Source organism: Tenrec ecaudatus, chromosome 6 (assembly GCF_050624435.1).
Source record: "Tenrec ecaudatus isolate mTenEca1 chromosome 6, mTenEca1.hap1, whole genome shotgun sequence".
NCBI classification, from domain to species: domain Eukaryota; kingdom Metazoa; phylum Chordata; class Mammalia; order Afrosoricida; family Tenrecidae; genus Tenrec; species Tenrec ecaudatus.
The window spans coordinates 96,266,430-96,283,723 of record NC_134535.1 but is presented as its reverse complement, the minus strand read 5'-3'; the positions used below and the strand labels follow the sequence as shown (position 1 = coordinate 96,283,723).

Genomic DNA, 17,294 nt, shown 5'->3' with positions numbered 1-17,294 from the left:
GCCTGGTAGAGCAAAAGTTAAGTACTTGGCCGGTAATTTAAAGGTCAATGGTTCAAACTCACCAGTCATTCTGCAGGAGAAAGATGTAGCAGTCGGCTCCCATAAAATTCATAGCCTTAGAAATTTTATGGGTAGTTCTATACTGTACTACTGGGTCTCTGTGAGTCAGAATTGACTCGAGAGAAATGGATTGGTTTGGGTTTGGTACAGCTATTTAATACAAAATTAAGAGCCCGGGATAACTAAGGAAGCCTAGTACTCAAAGATAAGAACTGAATTCTGCCACAGAGTTCACAGAAGATCCAACTATGCCTAGGTAACAAAATACATAAGAATCATCGAGGCCAGATGGAGCTTGTTACCCACTGAAGCGTAAGTTGGCAAACTAAAATTCAATAATACCATATTATATTGCATAAAGTATGATTTGGAAATGTCACAGATGTCACACTTGGATTAGGGAACCTTAAATGGCAAGGTCAAATAAACAGGAATGAAATGTTAAATCTCCAGTTTCCAACATCCATCTTAGGGCAGAACAGATACATATGTGACCATTAGGCTACTCAAAGAAAAGTGAGTTATATTGAACACATTGAATGCAAGCAAAACACCTGGGAAATGTATTGATTTTCAAGGAATATGACAAGAATATGATCCCATGTTTGGGTTGCTCTTAGCAGTTTAGATGATGAGTTGGCATAACTCAGTGGCAGTGAGCTGGGCTTTTGTTTTGCTTTGTTTGTGGAATACACTCTGAGAGAGAGGTTATACTATCTGGAATATACTACCTACTACCTCAAGTTCTGGAAAACAAGCAGAGCCAATGCTCAATACTTAAAATGAAAACATCAAGAATCATAAGAGAAAGTACAACGTTTAGAAAAATGAAAGTACTATTCTTATTAAACAAAAAAGTGTTCAATTAAATTGCTGTTTAATGTACCATATTTAACATATACTGAAGTGGATAACTAAAATAAAGCTGGTGATAATATAATTCAACCTATTACTCAAGATGTCTCCCTTAATATTCAGACAAAAATACTCTTATGCCATACTCCGAGATGATAAAAGTCAAGCTACAAAGTGGATCCACATGTTGTTTCCAACAATATAAGAAATATAGGCACACATATAAAAATCGACTAAAAAGAAATATATCAGAATATTAACATTAATCATATTAGATGGCATGCTACAATTGATTCATTTTCTCATCTTTTTCTAATGTGGTTATATTATTTCAACATCAAAAAGAATGCAAATACAAGTAACTTCTTTATGAAATTAAAAGTTGATTTTGAGATAGCATGTACATGTATGGTCTTGCATTTCCCACCTCTGAGTAGTCCATCAAGGAGCCTGGTGGCGTAGTGGTTACTCACTGGGCTGCTAACCTTGAGGTCAGCAGTTTAAAACCACCAGGTACTCCATAGGAGAAAGACGTAAAGAGTTACCGTCTAAGAAACCCATGGGGGCCCGTCCACCCTACCTGATGTGAGGTTCTCTGTGAGAGAGAGGGAGTGAGTAAGGGCGGTTTTCCATCAGCTTGGATCATTCTAGTGGCTTGCGTGTTGCCCTGGTGTTGGAAGCTAATCTACCAAGAACTCAAATATCAGCACGGATCACGAGAAGACAAGTCTCAGCGGAGCTTTCAAAGTAACAGAGACTAGGAAGAAAGACCTGATGATCTACTTTGAGAAATGAATCCAAGAAAACACTGTCCATCTCACTTGAATCGGGCACATGCTCAAGAGAGATCAGTCACACAAGGAGGATATCACACTTGGGGAAGTAGATAGCCAGAGAAGGCCAAGATCTTTGGTAAGATGAACTGACACAATGAACTCACACGCGTCAGCAACCAAGAGAATGACACAGGATAGGACAATGCCTCATTCTGTTGCACATGAGTCAGAGTGAAGTAGACAACAGCTGTAACATCATCTAAGTATCAGCCTTCTGGTACTGTGTGGCCTTCAGCTATACCTTACAGAGTTCTGCTAGTGAATACTGTAGATGCATTGCCTAGCAAGTCCAAGTCCCAAACAAAAAGAAAATAATATATAAGTGTGTGTATATATGTGTGTGTATGTGTGTGTACGATTCATGTGTTATGTGTTGTTACATTATTACTAGTCCTTGTACTGAGTGTAAGTCCTGATGGTTAAGAGTCTGGCTGCTAACCAAGTCAGCAATTCAAACCTACCAACTACCCATGGTAGAAAGATGTGGCTTCTGGAAGTAATGAAAACGTAGAAACCTTATGGGGTAGTTCTCCTCTGCCCTATGTGGTCCCCGTGAGTTGAAGTCGACTGAGCAATAATGGGTTCGGGTTACTCAGTTTACTCTACAGCATCATGTCACAAAGGGATGGCAGAGGGAGCAAAAGGAAAACACTAGCCACAGAGAGTTTCTCGGAGTGGGCACGAGTTAATTCAGAAGGAAGCTCACATTTGTAATACACAATTAGTCAGCGTCCTCTTGATCAGGTTAAGCAATAGTGGATAATATAACTCAAAGCTACTGCTAACCTTACCAAGTGTTAAGCACTATAACCAATTAATAAAAGCCAGAGCAGGACACACAAAAGAAAAGAATAGAAATGGTAAAATCTAATAAACAAAAAGGAAAAATTTTGTAGAACAGAACAGAATGGCATTCACTTCAGAGTTGTTGTTTTTAATGAATTTTTGGATAGTAAGCAAAGTTTGGGGAAGTATTTATATATATTTTTGTGTCATTCTCAGTGATACAGTTAACAAATACTCAAAATAGTAAAAGAACAGAAACACGTTCAAAGCACTTTGCAAGTTCAATTTGTGGGTTACACACCCCAAAACTCAAACCCGTTGCCATCAAGTCGATTTTATTCAAAGCAACCCTGTAGGGCAGGGTAAAACTGGCCCCTGTGAGTTTCCATGACTGTAATTCTTCATGGGAGTGGAAAGCCTCATCTTTCTTTGGAGGAGTGGGTGGAGGTTTCCAACTGCTGATATTAGGATTAGCAGTCCCAAGAGTAACCACTATACCACCTAATCCAGTTGCTAGAGTTTGTAACCCAGTCAACACACCCACTTTTCAACAACATATCAAACATGTCTCTGATATGACTGTCACATGCTTGTGTAAGATCCATTTTCTGAATGCTTCCCCTTGGTTTGTCTTCTGATTCTTTCTAAAGTCCAATGAAGGCAGGAAGGCACTGCAATGTACCTCCCAAAGGCGAGCTAATCAGTGCCAACTCAAGACCCCGATGGCATAGTGGGTCACACATTGAGCTGCTGATGGCAATGTCAGTGGCTGCAGACACCCCCCCCCCACCCCACCCCGGTCACTCTGAGGGAGGATGAAGCTGGCTGTTCCTGTATCAATTTAAAGTCCCAGAAACCCAAAGAAGCAGTTCTACTCTGTCCTATAGAGGGTCACTATAAATCTTAATGGCCTCAATGGCAGTCAAGACCAGAATAGTTTTCTGGCCATCCAGTGCTCATTAACCTTCAACTGCTTTAATGTCTCCAACTTAAATGACTCTAGTAAACAGTGGACACTCAATAATTATGCATGGATATGTTTTGTTACCAAAAAAGTAGCTAAAATTAGGAGAAAACAGTAAGGGAAGCGAGATGCCCATGTGCCTCACATACACCAGACCAGGTGATCACATGTACCGTGTGATCAACATTCCGCATTGTAATAATTAACTTTACCTTGACCCTCTCAAGGTTTCTTGCTCCTGCCTGTGAAAGAAAAAATGTCTTACCTTAGAAGAGCTCAAAAAAGGAAGAGCTCCAAAGTGATTTTGTAGATGCATCAGAGTGAATATCTATTCTCAGTAATTATATACTTCTTTCATCATATTCATATAATATTGCCATGCATAAGTGACCACCAATACAATTCCGCAATATCAAGGGCAATGTCAAATCTCATCTCAAAAACTAAAATCTTACCATATGGATTAGATCTCCAAAGAGTGGGGAATAAACCTTGAACCGTCCGTGGCTTGGCCTCTGAAGGGGATTTCTTGGTTACTACTTCTTTCTTACTGAAGAAGCAGATGGAGGCGGAGAGTCTTCCAAGCAGATTGTACCCTAGAGTCAAATGCTGAATAACTTTCCTTCTTATCTGGATATTTAAATATCTCCTTGTTTCTGATCACTGACCCCAAATGTCCTTCACATGCTGTGTTGTAGTAATACTGCCAATATGTTAGCAACTTCTGAAGTATAAAATATTCCTCATGAGTTTTTGTGAACATTTCAAGGTGAAAAGTGAAACTTATCATATTGTGTATGCATCTCCCGTTGGGGATTTTAGCAGTAAAGAAACATACAGGGAAGGTCTAGGTCTCAAAAAGACCATTCACTGAAAATAGTACGGAGTACACTTGGGGGCATCATGAGTCAGGTTTCATTCGACCGAAACTGGTTTGGTTTTTGTGGTTTTTTAACTCCAAAAGGAAGAAATTTCCCTCTTTGGGAGCAATCTAGAAAGGCTTTGTATAGAAGTGGAGTTTAGGAAACGCTTTTGAGTTATAGGCCTCAATTAAAGCCTAAATGTGTTGTGTTCTTCCTTTCTTTCTGCAAGGATGAAAAGGCCCAGGGTGTTATTTAAAAGCATAAGCAGCCTAGATTTCATGAAGAAACTATCAAAAGAGGTCTCTTTGTATTTCTTCTCATAGTATTTCACTCTATTTTCAATAAAAGTGCACACAGAAAAACTGGTTGTCATTCAACAATTTCTACACGTGCTGTTCAGTGGCCTGCTTCACGTTGTGTACATACACTCATTATCTTCAAGCCAGTTGCTCTGTTCTCATTGATCGAGTCTCACCACCCTCAACCTTCTGATCGATGCTTTAGATTAGAACATTTGTTGGCCATTTGGTCTCATATCGATGATTTTTTTAAAAAGCACAGTACTCCAGGATGTTAGTTTATTACTTTACAAACTAAATGACAATTTAGCTACAACACAACTTGAGGGGACAGTATCATTTCAAGAATCAGAAAGCATCTCAGGACAATAATCTCAAGGGTTCTATTCTTCCGGTCTCAAAGGTTCAGTGTGTCTGGGTTTCTTAGATTCTGTTGTTCTATTCCCCATTTTCCTCATTTCAAACAGATCCTTCTATTGTGGCCCGAATCACAATGTTCAGTGGTAATCAGGCACCATCTACTTCCTCTGGTCTCAGGGTAGATGAACTCATACAGACTTTCGTCCAGTAGACAAGTTTCTTCTTTGATATGGGACTTACTTCTCTCTTGATTCAAATGAAGAGAGAACAACAATTGTGCCTTAGATGGCCACTCGCACGTTTTCAAGAGTTCAAGAGGATTTTGGGTTCTACCTCTGTACTCATTCTAGATCCCAGTAGATAGGTTTCTCCTCACTCCTTCCACCCTGCAGCCACTTCTACGTAATACGCTGCTGTTATTGCTGGACTGTGGTACAATCCTCAAGTCTGTTAAAGTAGAAAAACAGTGCTGAGTACCAAAGTGGTCAGGGGAGTGGGAGTGGAGGCCTCGTGACTCAGTTCTAACATTTGAAAACGAAACCTCATATTTGGAATGGTCAACAGTATTTGCACACTAGATGATACATATATTATATTGTTGTGGTTGTTACAGGAGTAATGCATTACATGTAAATGTTGACAAATGTAAATTTCCTTTGTAACACAGTTCTGGCCTGTATTCATATTTTAATATGCCAGAAACTTCACAATAACACAGCTAAAGTTCTACCACAGCGGTTTCTCTCTGAACCTCTGTTAGAACCAATGGGCTCTGTCTCTGAATTCAGTCATAAAACCAAAATAATACACACGGAGGGGAGGGGAGCTCATCTAAATGTCAAATATACTTTTATAATTAGTCCTAAAGAATAATTTTGAAAATATAAAGACATTTTATTGCGAAGATGTCTATCAGCAAAACACAAACTCCTAGGAGCTTCATAGCACCAATCAACAGATTTGAATTGCTAGTTATATGACCTCAGGCTATTGCCTTCACTTCTCGAGGCCTCAATTCCTTCAAAGCAAGGACTTACACCTGCTCGTCCTTTCAAGAAGCAAACTCACTGCCATCTAGCTGATGCTAACTCATAACAACCTTTCAAGGTCCCCTCTTATCTTTAAATCTATTTTTCAATAATTATAAGACACTAAAAATTATGTTCAATATATAAATATTTAATCAATTTAAAGAAAGGACAAAAGGAACCTCATGTTAAATTCTTAAGTATTCATAAAGATCTCAAAATAAATGTAGAATGTAAAAAAAAAATCCCTTTGACTCGGCTGTCATGTGCTGCAAATAAAGCCTGAGCAACAGGAAAACGATTTTAACACTCTAAGAAGATTAAATGGTTAATCCTCTAAGAAGTCAAGTTGAAAGAATTCACAAATCTACTTTCCAGATAGAAGTATTGCAAAGAACAATAATTTTGTTTTACTTTGAATAAATTTATTCTATAGCATTGGGCTATGAACCTCAAAGTTGGCAGTACGAACCCACCAGAGATTCCAAGGGAGAAAGATGAGGATGTGTTCTCCTGTAATCACTGACCATCCCTGAAACCCTGGATAGAGTTGTTGAGTCCAAAAGGGCTTCCTGACAGTGGGTTTGGTTTTCATCCTAATGATGCTCTATACAAATGGTCCACATTACCCATCATGCATTTTCATTGATTTGTTTTTCCTTCCTAATCTGAAACTCAGATGATGTCAGTGTCAGATCATGTCTAATTTTAATAGAAATATTCTTTTTAAGTTCTATAGGTGCATTGAATACACTGGAGAGGTCCCCGTAATAATAAGCATTCTAAGTCGATCTCTTTGAAAACAAATGGATGAGAATTGGACGATTAAGCATATTAGCTGCCAAGATAATTTTGGCTTTCACAGCTTTACTAAACTGGAATTTCTAGTGCATCATTCATTACCCCATGATTATGCATCAAACTATTAACCAATTAGCATTGAGCACTCAACGGGTAGTAAGAACTAACATAAAACCTTAACTTCCATGAAGTCCCAAGTAAAAAGCTGGTTTACCACACTTTATATATTTAATGAGCAGTATCTGAAAAAACATAGTAACTCATTTTGTAAATAATTCTATTTTAACTAACAGCATCTGCCAGTCTTCAGTCTCCTCCCACTTGTTACTTCCTGATTCAAGCACAAAAATATATAAGGACATGATATAAATAATATCCTACTAAATACATAAGCTTTGGAATAAAGTAGGAACTTCATTCATACACTTTTGTATGACATATGTTGGAAGCAGAACACACATTTTTTTAAATCATTGTACTTTTGTGGGATGTACAAACAGAAAAACTATTAACATGAAAAAAATATGGGAACAGATAAGGTTGATGGTTGAAAACATGATAAATATAAGTCAATGTCACTTTATCTATGCACGTGAAAAAAAAACTCACTGTCATCAAGTCAATTCCAACTCATAGCACCCCTGCAGGACCGAGTAGAACTGTGTGCGTGGGTTTCTGAGACTAACTTTCTGGGAGTGGAAAACCTCATCTTCCTCCCTCAAAGGTGGGTTCACACGGCTGGCCTTGTGGTTAGCAAGCCAGCATGTTACTCAGTCCTCTACTGGAAACTGCTTTGTTACAAACACAAATACATAAATAAACAATTTAATATTGATGCGAAAAGGAAATAAAACTGAACTATGATAGCTATAGTTCCAACCTATTTTGTGCATTTAAAAATATTCATAATCACAATCACTGAGATGAGCTGTTTAATGGGAAAGTGACCTGCTCTGTAAACCTTTACCGAAATCACAATAACATTGAAAAAAAAAAGCCTCTCTATTGCTAGTTCTATGCTCTATGAATGAAAATACCACGTAAGTTATGTTTGCTGTTTATCACCACTGGTAAGAAATGTGTCTTGTTCACAGTGGGCACTTGATAAATATTCAACACATATGAAAAAAGAAACGAATAAACAAATGATAAAATATCCGATAGTCATCTATTTTCCTATTAATATAAGGAAGCTTCAAATAGTTCATGGGTAAATGGAATTGATAGTTAATGGACTTTTTCTGAAAACCTTTCATAGTGTTTCTCAAAGGTCCATTTTACCCACCAATGTTGTCTGTGTTGTTACAGTGACATCAGCCTCCACTCATGGCGATCCCATGCACAGCTGAACAAAGCGCTGCCCGGTCCTTCGTCATCGTGACCATCTTCTGCAGACCAGATCCTCAGTATTCAAAGGTTTTCCCCTGACCTCGGAAGCACATCACGAGTCCTTTCTTTCTTGTCTGCCTTAGACTAGAAGCTCCACCAAAACTTATTCAAGTCATAGCAACACACAAAGTACCACTGAGAGGCAGTGAGGCGATAGCGATGCAAGAGTGCTACATGGGCTGAGAATAAAACCAAGGTCTCCTGCGGAGATGGCACAAATTCTACCTCTGAAACATCATTGACTACCTCCCATCTCTCAATACAGATGCAAAAATTAGATTGTTTCAAGTAATTTATGCCACGTGTGTAAATGTTTTAGTTTGAAAGACCCTTATTACATTATAGTTATGTCAATGAAATGTTTGAAAACATTTGGAAATATGTTTAAGAGCAGAGAAACCCGAGTTTGGGTTCCCATCTCAATACTAATGACTGTGAAACCTGGACCAGGATATCTAGTTTCCTTGAAGCTCAAATAATCCTAAGTAAAATCAGGACATTAATACCTGTTTAATATTGCATAAAGTTTATATAAAGCAAATAAAATATTTTATAACTATACTATAACCAGAACAGAAAGACAGCAATATCAAATTTTTCTCCTTCACTAACATAAGTAACCAAAACAAAGATATTATTAAAATATTAAGTTTAAAATAGTTTCTTACTGTCAAGGCTCACACATGAGCAACAAAGCCCACATGGAAGGAGCACACCAACCTGTGTGATCACAAGGTGTCAATGGGATCAGGTATCAGACATCAAAGAACAAAAAAATCATATCACTATGATTGAGGGGCAGTGCGGAGTGGGGACCCAAAGTGCATCTGTAGGCAACTAACTGGACATCCTCTTACAGAAGGGTCTCGGGAGGAGACGAGCCAGTCAGGGTGCAGTGTAGCAACAATGAAACATACAACTTTCCTCTAGTTCCTAAATGCTTCCTCCCCCTCACTATCATGATCCCAATTCTACCTTACAAATCTGGCTAGACCAGAGGATGTACACTGGTACAGATAGGAACTGAAAACACAGGGAATCCAGGACAGATGATCCCTTCAGGACCAGTGGTGAGAGTGGCAACACTGGGAGGGTGGAGGGAGGTTGGGGTGGAAAGGGGGAGCCAATTACAAGGATCTACATATAACCTCCTCCGTGGGGGATTGGCAACAGAAAAGTGGGTGACGGGAGACATTGGACAGGGTAAGACATGACAAAATAGTAATTTATAAATTATCAAGGGTACATGAGGGTGAGGGATGGGGAGAGAGGGGGAAAATGAGGAGCTGATACCAAGGGCTCAAGCCGAAAGCAAATATTTTGAGAATGATAATGGCAACAAATGTACAAATGTACTTGACACAATTTTGTGATAGATTATGATAAAAGTTGTACGAGCACCCAATAAAATTATTCTTTTTTAAAAGACGCACACAAGATTAGTATTAAAATTTTAATTTTTAAAGAGACTGAGATGTAACATACTGCCTATGTCAAGTTACCACAATCCTCAGGTAGTTTGCCACGTAACCAAGTGAGAAAAAAATCAAGAGGTCAACATAGATCAGTGCTTGTGACAAATTTAAAACTGAGTTTCTGGTCACTCAATCAGTCTTTACTGTCTGCTGAGAAGTTACTTCTTACAAGAACTTACAAGGCGGTAACTCAAAATACTAAAACACAGATGAGGCCACATGACACACTATGATGCAGTAAATTACTAAGAGTGAGCCATCTATTCTTCCAGCCATAGTTTTTGTGACTCTCATACAATAAATGGGTGGGGTTATTCAAATTAGGTACTGTGCTTCCACCAAAGAGACTAGACAGCTTGCTATTACTGCAATTGTGTATAATATCTGTGATTTAAAAAAAAAATCCAAAGCCATGGAGTCAATTCTAACTCACAATAATCCTATAAGTGCCAGTGAAGATTTCCGAAGGTAGATCTCTCTATGGAACAGACTTTCCCTGGTGAAGCACCTGCTGAGTTAACACTGGCAACTTAGGTTGGCAGCTCAGCACTGTGCCACTCGTGTTGTGGAATTTAACAGGTCATGAGTTTTAGTGGTGCAGCAGTTATGGAATGATGTAATTTTAAAAACTGAAAAAACGAGCCACCCATGACCACTAAGTCAACCGATTTGGTATTTCTGAGGCTTTGTAAATCTTTGCCGGAAGAGACAGTCCCATCTTTCTCCCTTGGCGTAGTTGGTGAGTTTGAAGTCCAAGGTTTCTCAAACAGGGCCACCAGGGCTCTGTAACGCTGCAACGGGGCAGTAATATAACGTGCAGTCATCTTCTATGTTCTAGTCTAATGTAATTGTTCTACCTTTTTGTAATCTAATTATCCGTCATTTTGTGATGGACTGGAATTGCAAGCTTCTGTTGCCTGTGTGGCATTCTGTGGTACTACAGGGTCACTATCAGTGAAAACTGACTTGCCAGCACCTAAAAACAGTAACATACCTGTGGTTATGGCCCCGTTTGGGAGCGAGCTATCCGTTATGTGATGCACACGCAGAGTAGCGTGTTTGAGTCACTGCCTTACTAGAGGAAGTGACTCAAATGCTGCCCTATGCCATCACCCCCTTCACAAGCTTGCCCTGTTAACTCACGTAAGAGAAGTGCCTGTGGATACGGGTTCCATGCACTGCATATGAATGCATTGTCGAACGTCTCTCTCTTACTCTGGAGCTCTATTTGGCTTGTCATTATCAACTGACCTTCAATTCTTGAGTCAGCAGCCTATCATCTCACACGGTTTGCAGGCCCCTGAAGCCCTGTGAAGCAGCAGGTCATTTTCTGATCTGTTTGTTTGGGTCTGTCAGAACCTCCAGCTCGATGCCTGGCTTACAGTCCTACGACACGCCTGCCTCCACAGCAGCATGAGCCATTTCCTTGACAGTTTGTGGGTTCTGTGTGTTGTTGCAGTAAATGACCCGGGCTCCAAAGACAGGTAGAAAAAGAGCTGATGTCAGAGGTGATGCAGTGGTACAGCAGCCTGGAAAAGCTGGACACTCGTGCCATCTTTAACCTCCACCCCATAAGAATCAGCTGATCCTTCTACAAGAAACTCTACTACACGATAATCAAAACTGACTGTCCCAGACAATACAGTTCTCAGATAAAGCTACGAAATCCTAGCTCACAAGCACAGACAATGATACAAAAATACAATGTTTCCAAGTGTATCTCTATTATCATCCTGCTCTTGACATAACAAGGAGGCTTTGAAATGTTCTTAACATTTTCCCCTTATCTACTCCTCCCAATTCTACATCAATTTATTGAAGCCCCCTCACGTTTTACAAGCTAAACTTCTCATTGGTGATTTTTGGGAAAGAAAACATTTTCTATTTGTTGTGTCAGCCATTGGAGACAAGGAAGGAAAATGCTAAATCATTTTATAATATCTTAGATGTCAGATATAAATATTTAATAGATAATATCATTTTGAGTTAACAAAATAATTCACTTCAGTATACTCAGAAAATAAGAATATAATATGCAGTATATTATGTTGTTTATTTTTACTAATGATATCTGAGACATACTAACTACACTTTTCTAGGAATTCAGCAACCTTATTGAGTCCTTTCTACATGTATGCACCCAAGGGAGAAAATGTTGCCATTAAATCATATACATGTATGTACATACTTACATATAGATATCCACTCTAAAAAAACACAGCAGTACTTTACATTGGTCTACATTCTAGGGTGTGGTTAACCTATAATGGGTTGGCTATGAACAAGTTTTATTCTATAGCACTTCCTCATATTTTAAAAATTATAATGTAGTACTATTCAATAAACGTATGTGAACCATATATGTAATTTTAAAATTTCTAGGAGCCACACTTCAGAAAAATAAACATGAAATTGATTTTAATATATTTAATTCCGTGTACTTAAATTAACATTTCAAAAGGATTGCAGAAAATTTCTTCAATATAGAAAGTATTAAAATAGGCATTTTACTTGTCTTTTTCAGTCTAAGTCTTCAAAATCTAATACATATTCTACACTTACTCAAAACTCAAACTCATTGCCATTGAGTTGATGCCAACTCATAGTGTCTCTGTAGGCCAGGGTAAAACTGCCCTTGTGGGTTTCAAAGACTGTAACTCTTTAAGGGAATAGAAAGCCTCGTTTATCTCCTGTGGAGCAGATGGCGGTTTCAAACTGCTGACTCTGAGGTGAGCAGCTCAACATGTAACCACTATGCTAACAGTATGCTTTTTCAAAACTTAAATTTCATAAATCTCACGGTTGAAAAACATAAGATTCACATAGCCAGATTGTTCCACGCTGATTTATATGTTTTCTGGTAGCTGAATAGAGAAGTTGTTTTTTTTAATTATAATTAAATTACAAATTCAGTTCCTCAGCAGTGTTAATAGCAATTCAACTGATCAATTGCTACATAGGACTGACTATTAGGGCTAGTGGGTCACCTGAATGCACAACCAATGAAAGATACTGCTGATACACTCTACCAAAAAGAATTCTTGAAGATTGAATTAAAAGTGTTCTCCCTTAACCTGTAACTTTCTGGAATCTTTTTGTCCAAAGTCTTATCTGACCTGTGCACATATTTTGAGAAGCTGACTCTAGAGTTATCAACTTTAGCATAGTGGTGAGTCTCCATCTAATAAAACACTAGCACCTCTAGAACGCCTTATACATTTACACAGTGACGTCAACTCTCCCTCTCTCCCTGTTAGGACATTATTCATAGCAGGGCAAAGCCGGGCGGATGCCTCTGTTGATTCTGCTTCTAGATGTAGATTGATTTATCCTGCTGATGAAGCCGACTGCAAATTTTAGGGTACGATTGGAGGAACATGGAAAGATAAAAGAGTCTGAAGAAGCATTTTAGTTGATTTGTCAATGTCTTTCTCCCAGACACTTTAATTTCAGGTCCTCTCTTTCTGAGCTCAATCTTTTCTAGCAATGTCAAGATAGGAATAGATAGCCAAGGCCTTTCATTTGTAATTACATAAAAGGGCACTTCAAAATGTTCATGGGAAAATCTCCTATCTTTTTCATTCAATTTTTCCATGAGCTTTTTGACGTCCCTTGTATAGACTCACAGCAACTCTACAGGGTAGAGTAGAACTCCTCCGTAAGATTTTTGACACGGAAAACCTGTAGGGAAGCAGACTCCATCCTTCCTCCAGGAAGAATCTGGCTGTGTCAAACCATCAACCTTTCAGGTAGCAGCCCAATGCTTAACCACTTGACTAGCAGAATTTCTTCATCTAAGTAGTACAAAACTAGTGAAAACAGGTAACTAAAGCTACACTCTGCATTTTTTGCTTGTCGCCTATGTAGGGTAATTAATCATTAAGAAATGCGGTTACAGAATAAAGTCTCAATTGGAACCTGGTTTGGTACTTGCTATCAGTTTATCTGTCTATACCCCACCTATAAAATGACTATAAATAATAGAGGTCAACTCAAAGATTGCTCAGATAAATTGGATATTTGTAGAGAAATTAAACTCAAAACTAAATTCACTACCATTGAGTGGATTCCAACTCATAGGGACCCTATAAAACAGAGGCGGTACGCCCATGGGTTTCCAAGACTGTAACTCTTTATGAGTGTAGAAAGTCTCATCGCCCTCAACCCCACCCCACCCCACCCCACAATGCAGCTGATGGTTTAGAACTGCTGCGTTCCAATGACCAGTTCAACTGGTAACCGCGGGGGCCCCCAGAGTTCCTCGTAGAGGAATTAGGAGCGATCTTACTGGATATGTGACACTTTAACACACCTCTGACCCTGGTAAACAGGAGCCCTGGTGGTGTGATGGTTATAAGTTGGGCTGGTCACCCTGACCTTAGCAGTTGGAAACCATCAGCTGCTCCACGGGAGAGAGACAAAGCTTTCTACTCTTCTACAGAGTTACAGGCTCAGACACCCACAGGGATAGTGCTCCCCAGTCCTATAGGGTTTCCAAGAATCAGGATTGACTTGATGCATGGCAGTGACTTTTGTTTTGTACCCGGGAGCATGGCGCTCTCTGACAATTTTAGATATTTTTAGCTCAGAAATACATAGGCAATAAACATTTGTTGTCGTTTGAGTTATCTATGCCCAAGCACTTTACAAATACTAAAGGGTTATGTACAAACAGAAGCTGTTTTTATCATTACAAAGTAGACTCAATCAGTGGCTCAAATGCATTTCATCAAATAGCGCCTGATTTCAGCAAAATGGGTCTTCACAATGTAGGTTAGTTACTAAATTCTGTCAAAAGTTCTTATAAAGACATTCCCTCCCCCCCTGAAAATCTGATACAAAAATCTGGTACATACATCAGCACCAAAAGAGTGCTAATATGCATATTAAATATATTTATCTGTGTCACTTTAGGATCATCTATGGCTCCATAGCAAGTAGTATTACTAATCTAAATAATTCGCAAGTTAAAAAAAACAAATCTCTAAAAATGGTTTTTCCCACGGACAAATTTTCTGTTTACTAGTATTTTTTATTCTCCCGTGCTCTCTGAAATAGATCTGCTAACAAGTAAAAGAAATTGTTTCTTAAGGAGCTCCTTGCCTTTTCCCTTTCTCTTCTTCTACTTCGTGAAGTCACTAATATGCATCCAAAGACCAAAAGAGAGGGAGCAAAAGGGAATAAGGGAAACGAACCTAGCCAACAATTGGATAAGCAGCTCAGACAAGCCAAGAAGGCCAAATTAAAACTTCAAAAGCTTTACAGCAGGTGATTCTAAGCAGTCATAAAAATGTCACCTCCGTGGGGGGTAATTTCCTCATCTTTACAATCAGAAAATGGAAAACAAAACAGAAACACTTTACATTTCATTTTTTAATCATTTCTTGATTAAAAAATACAAAGTATATGAAATTGCTATTACTGTGCCTAACCCAGATTGGTCACTATAATAACTGTACAAATGTTCACAGGAAGAAGGTTATCATTTTCCAGAGAGCGTAGATTTTCTTAATCATTTCTTATTTGGGGAGAACGGCTTGTTTTTATAATCCTTAAGGCATACTAAATAGAAGCGAATTAACAAGTGGCGATCAGAGCTGTGAAAGCAATGCACTTATTCTACCACGAAAGCTTCATTAATTTTTCAAACAGGGTGGTGATGTTGCAATTTTCCATGAGCAACTGTCAGGGCTTTGCTTGACGATAGGTATCAAAACAGTCGAAAGTACATTCGGTATTCGCGATCTGACACTGACCAAATGCAATTTAGATGTAAACTAGTGTTTCCAGTCACACCCAGACACATTCATGTTATAGACGTATAGCTACTATATATCATTTTATACATTCATGTATATGTGTGCGTGTGCCCGGGTATGACTTGTGTTTGTGTGCGTGTGTTTGTAATAGACACATAGCTATGTCCAGTCTGTTTCAGGATGATTCCTACCATCCCTCCACTTTCTGAGGAGTCATGTCCTCCTGGATACCGACCATGACACCTTCAAATTGACTTCCCACCCCAGCATCTAAGGGGCCTGATGGTGTCCTCGACCTCGTTTGCGCAGAACTAGTGACACGCTCCAGGAAGCATTCCTTTGACCAAAGCGTCCCAGCGCGGCTGGGCCCCGCGCTCCGCAGCGCTGTCAGTCCCATGCTTTGTCTCCGACCTCAGACCGCAGGAGCTGCACGTACACGCCTGACAGACAGACAGACACTAGCAAATAGACAAAGCACACCGCCGTGCAGCAGCGGGGCCGCTCTCCCAGGCACAGCCGACGGACCCGGGCTGTGCCGCAGCAGGGACGAGCGGGGCTGGGGTGCGGGACCCGCCGCGGCAGGGGCCACGGCTTCGCCTCCCCGGAGTCCCGGCGCCCCGGGCGAAGCTGGCGCCGCTCGGCCGCCTGTGCCACCTGCAACGCGGGCCGCGAACTCTCCCGCCGGCGGCGCCAGCCCGACGGAGCGGGACCCGCTGCCTCCGTTGCCCCGGCCGCGCCGCCCCTCCGATACCCCTCGGCCGGCGGCGGGGGCCCCCGACCCGAGCCCGTGCCCGTGCCGGTGCGCGCCGCACCCCGCGCCCGCCGGAGCTCACCTGACAGCCACCCGCACGGAGCTCTCGTCCGGGGCGCTCCACATGCTGGCGGGGGTCGTCGGCACGGGGCCGCGGCGCCGGGACGCGGGCGGCTGGAGCGGCAGCGGGCGACCGGCTCACCTCCGCCGCGCTCCAGCCATGTTGGGCGACTGAATGGGAAGGTGGCGGTGGCGCGGAGGCAGCAGGAGGAGGAGGTGATTCAGCGCTCGCGGGCGCCCGCCCACCCGCCCCTCCTCCGCCGCTCACCCCCGGGATCAGGGGCGGGACCCGGCGCGCCGGCGGGGCTGGCGGGGCTGACGGCGCGGCGCGGGAGCGAGAAGGCCCCCGGCGGCCTGCCTGCGGCCGTGCGCGACGCCCTGCCCCCTCCGGCCCGGCCGCGGCCTCCCAGTGGCGGGGACCGGGACGCCACGCTCGCCCGGCGCTCGGGCTCCTCGGCCCGCACTGCGTCAGCGGCCGCCCCCGGCCCCCCCTCGCCCGCCCGCCCCCTCGGAGCCCCGCCCTGCCGCCGCCGGGCACTGCCTGGCGCTGCCGGGCAGGGAGGCGCACGGGGGAGGGACGCGCGCTGCGCGCTGCCCACGCCTGAAGGCCACCAGCCGGTGCGCCCTTCCAGGCGCTTCTGCGGGAGGGAATCAGCCCGTGCTCGCGCCGGTGCCTGTGTCCTGTTTACAATCCCAGCCTGGTCCTCCCTGCACCGCCAGCGACCTGCCAGCTGCTGCTCCGGGGCCGCTTTGTTTCCAAGCTCTGCTTTCCAGCTTGGACTTTGGCCCCCTTTTCTTCAGCCCCCGGCCTCACTGCCCTCCTTCCCAGGAGGCAGTCGTTCATGCTCAGCTGGCTCCCTGGCTTGGTCACTGTCTCCCCACAGGTCACCCATTTACCAGCCGGTGTGGGATGATATGGAAATGATTTCCTCTGAGGCTAGTGAATGCCCGTCTGTTCAATCATCGTGCGCTGGCGAGTGAACTGCACCATGGTACGGCCTCGTATGC

At 41.9% G+C, this 17,294-nt stretch overlaps 1 protein-coding gene across 3 annotated transcripts in view; it reads right to left on the bottom strand.

Moving 5' to 3' along the window:
• The window catches only part of KIF21A (kinesin family member 21A), a 181,651-nt gene extending 165,152 nt beyond the window's left edge, over positions 1-16,499 (bottom strand). For all 3 annotated transcript variants that reach the window (XM_075551887.1, XM_075551888.1, XM_075551889.1), the window contains exon 1: positions 16,309-16,499. In XM_075551887.1, the coding sequence (XP_075408002.1) occupies positions 16,309-16,352 (44 nt within the window). In that variant the 5' untranslated portion in view covers positions 16,353-16,499. The remainder of the gene's footprint in view (positions 1-16,308) is intronic.
• Between the last annotated feature and the right edge of the window lie 795 nt (positions 16,500-17,294).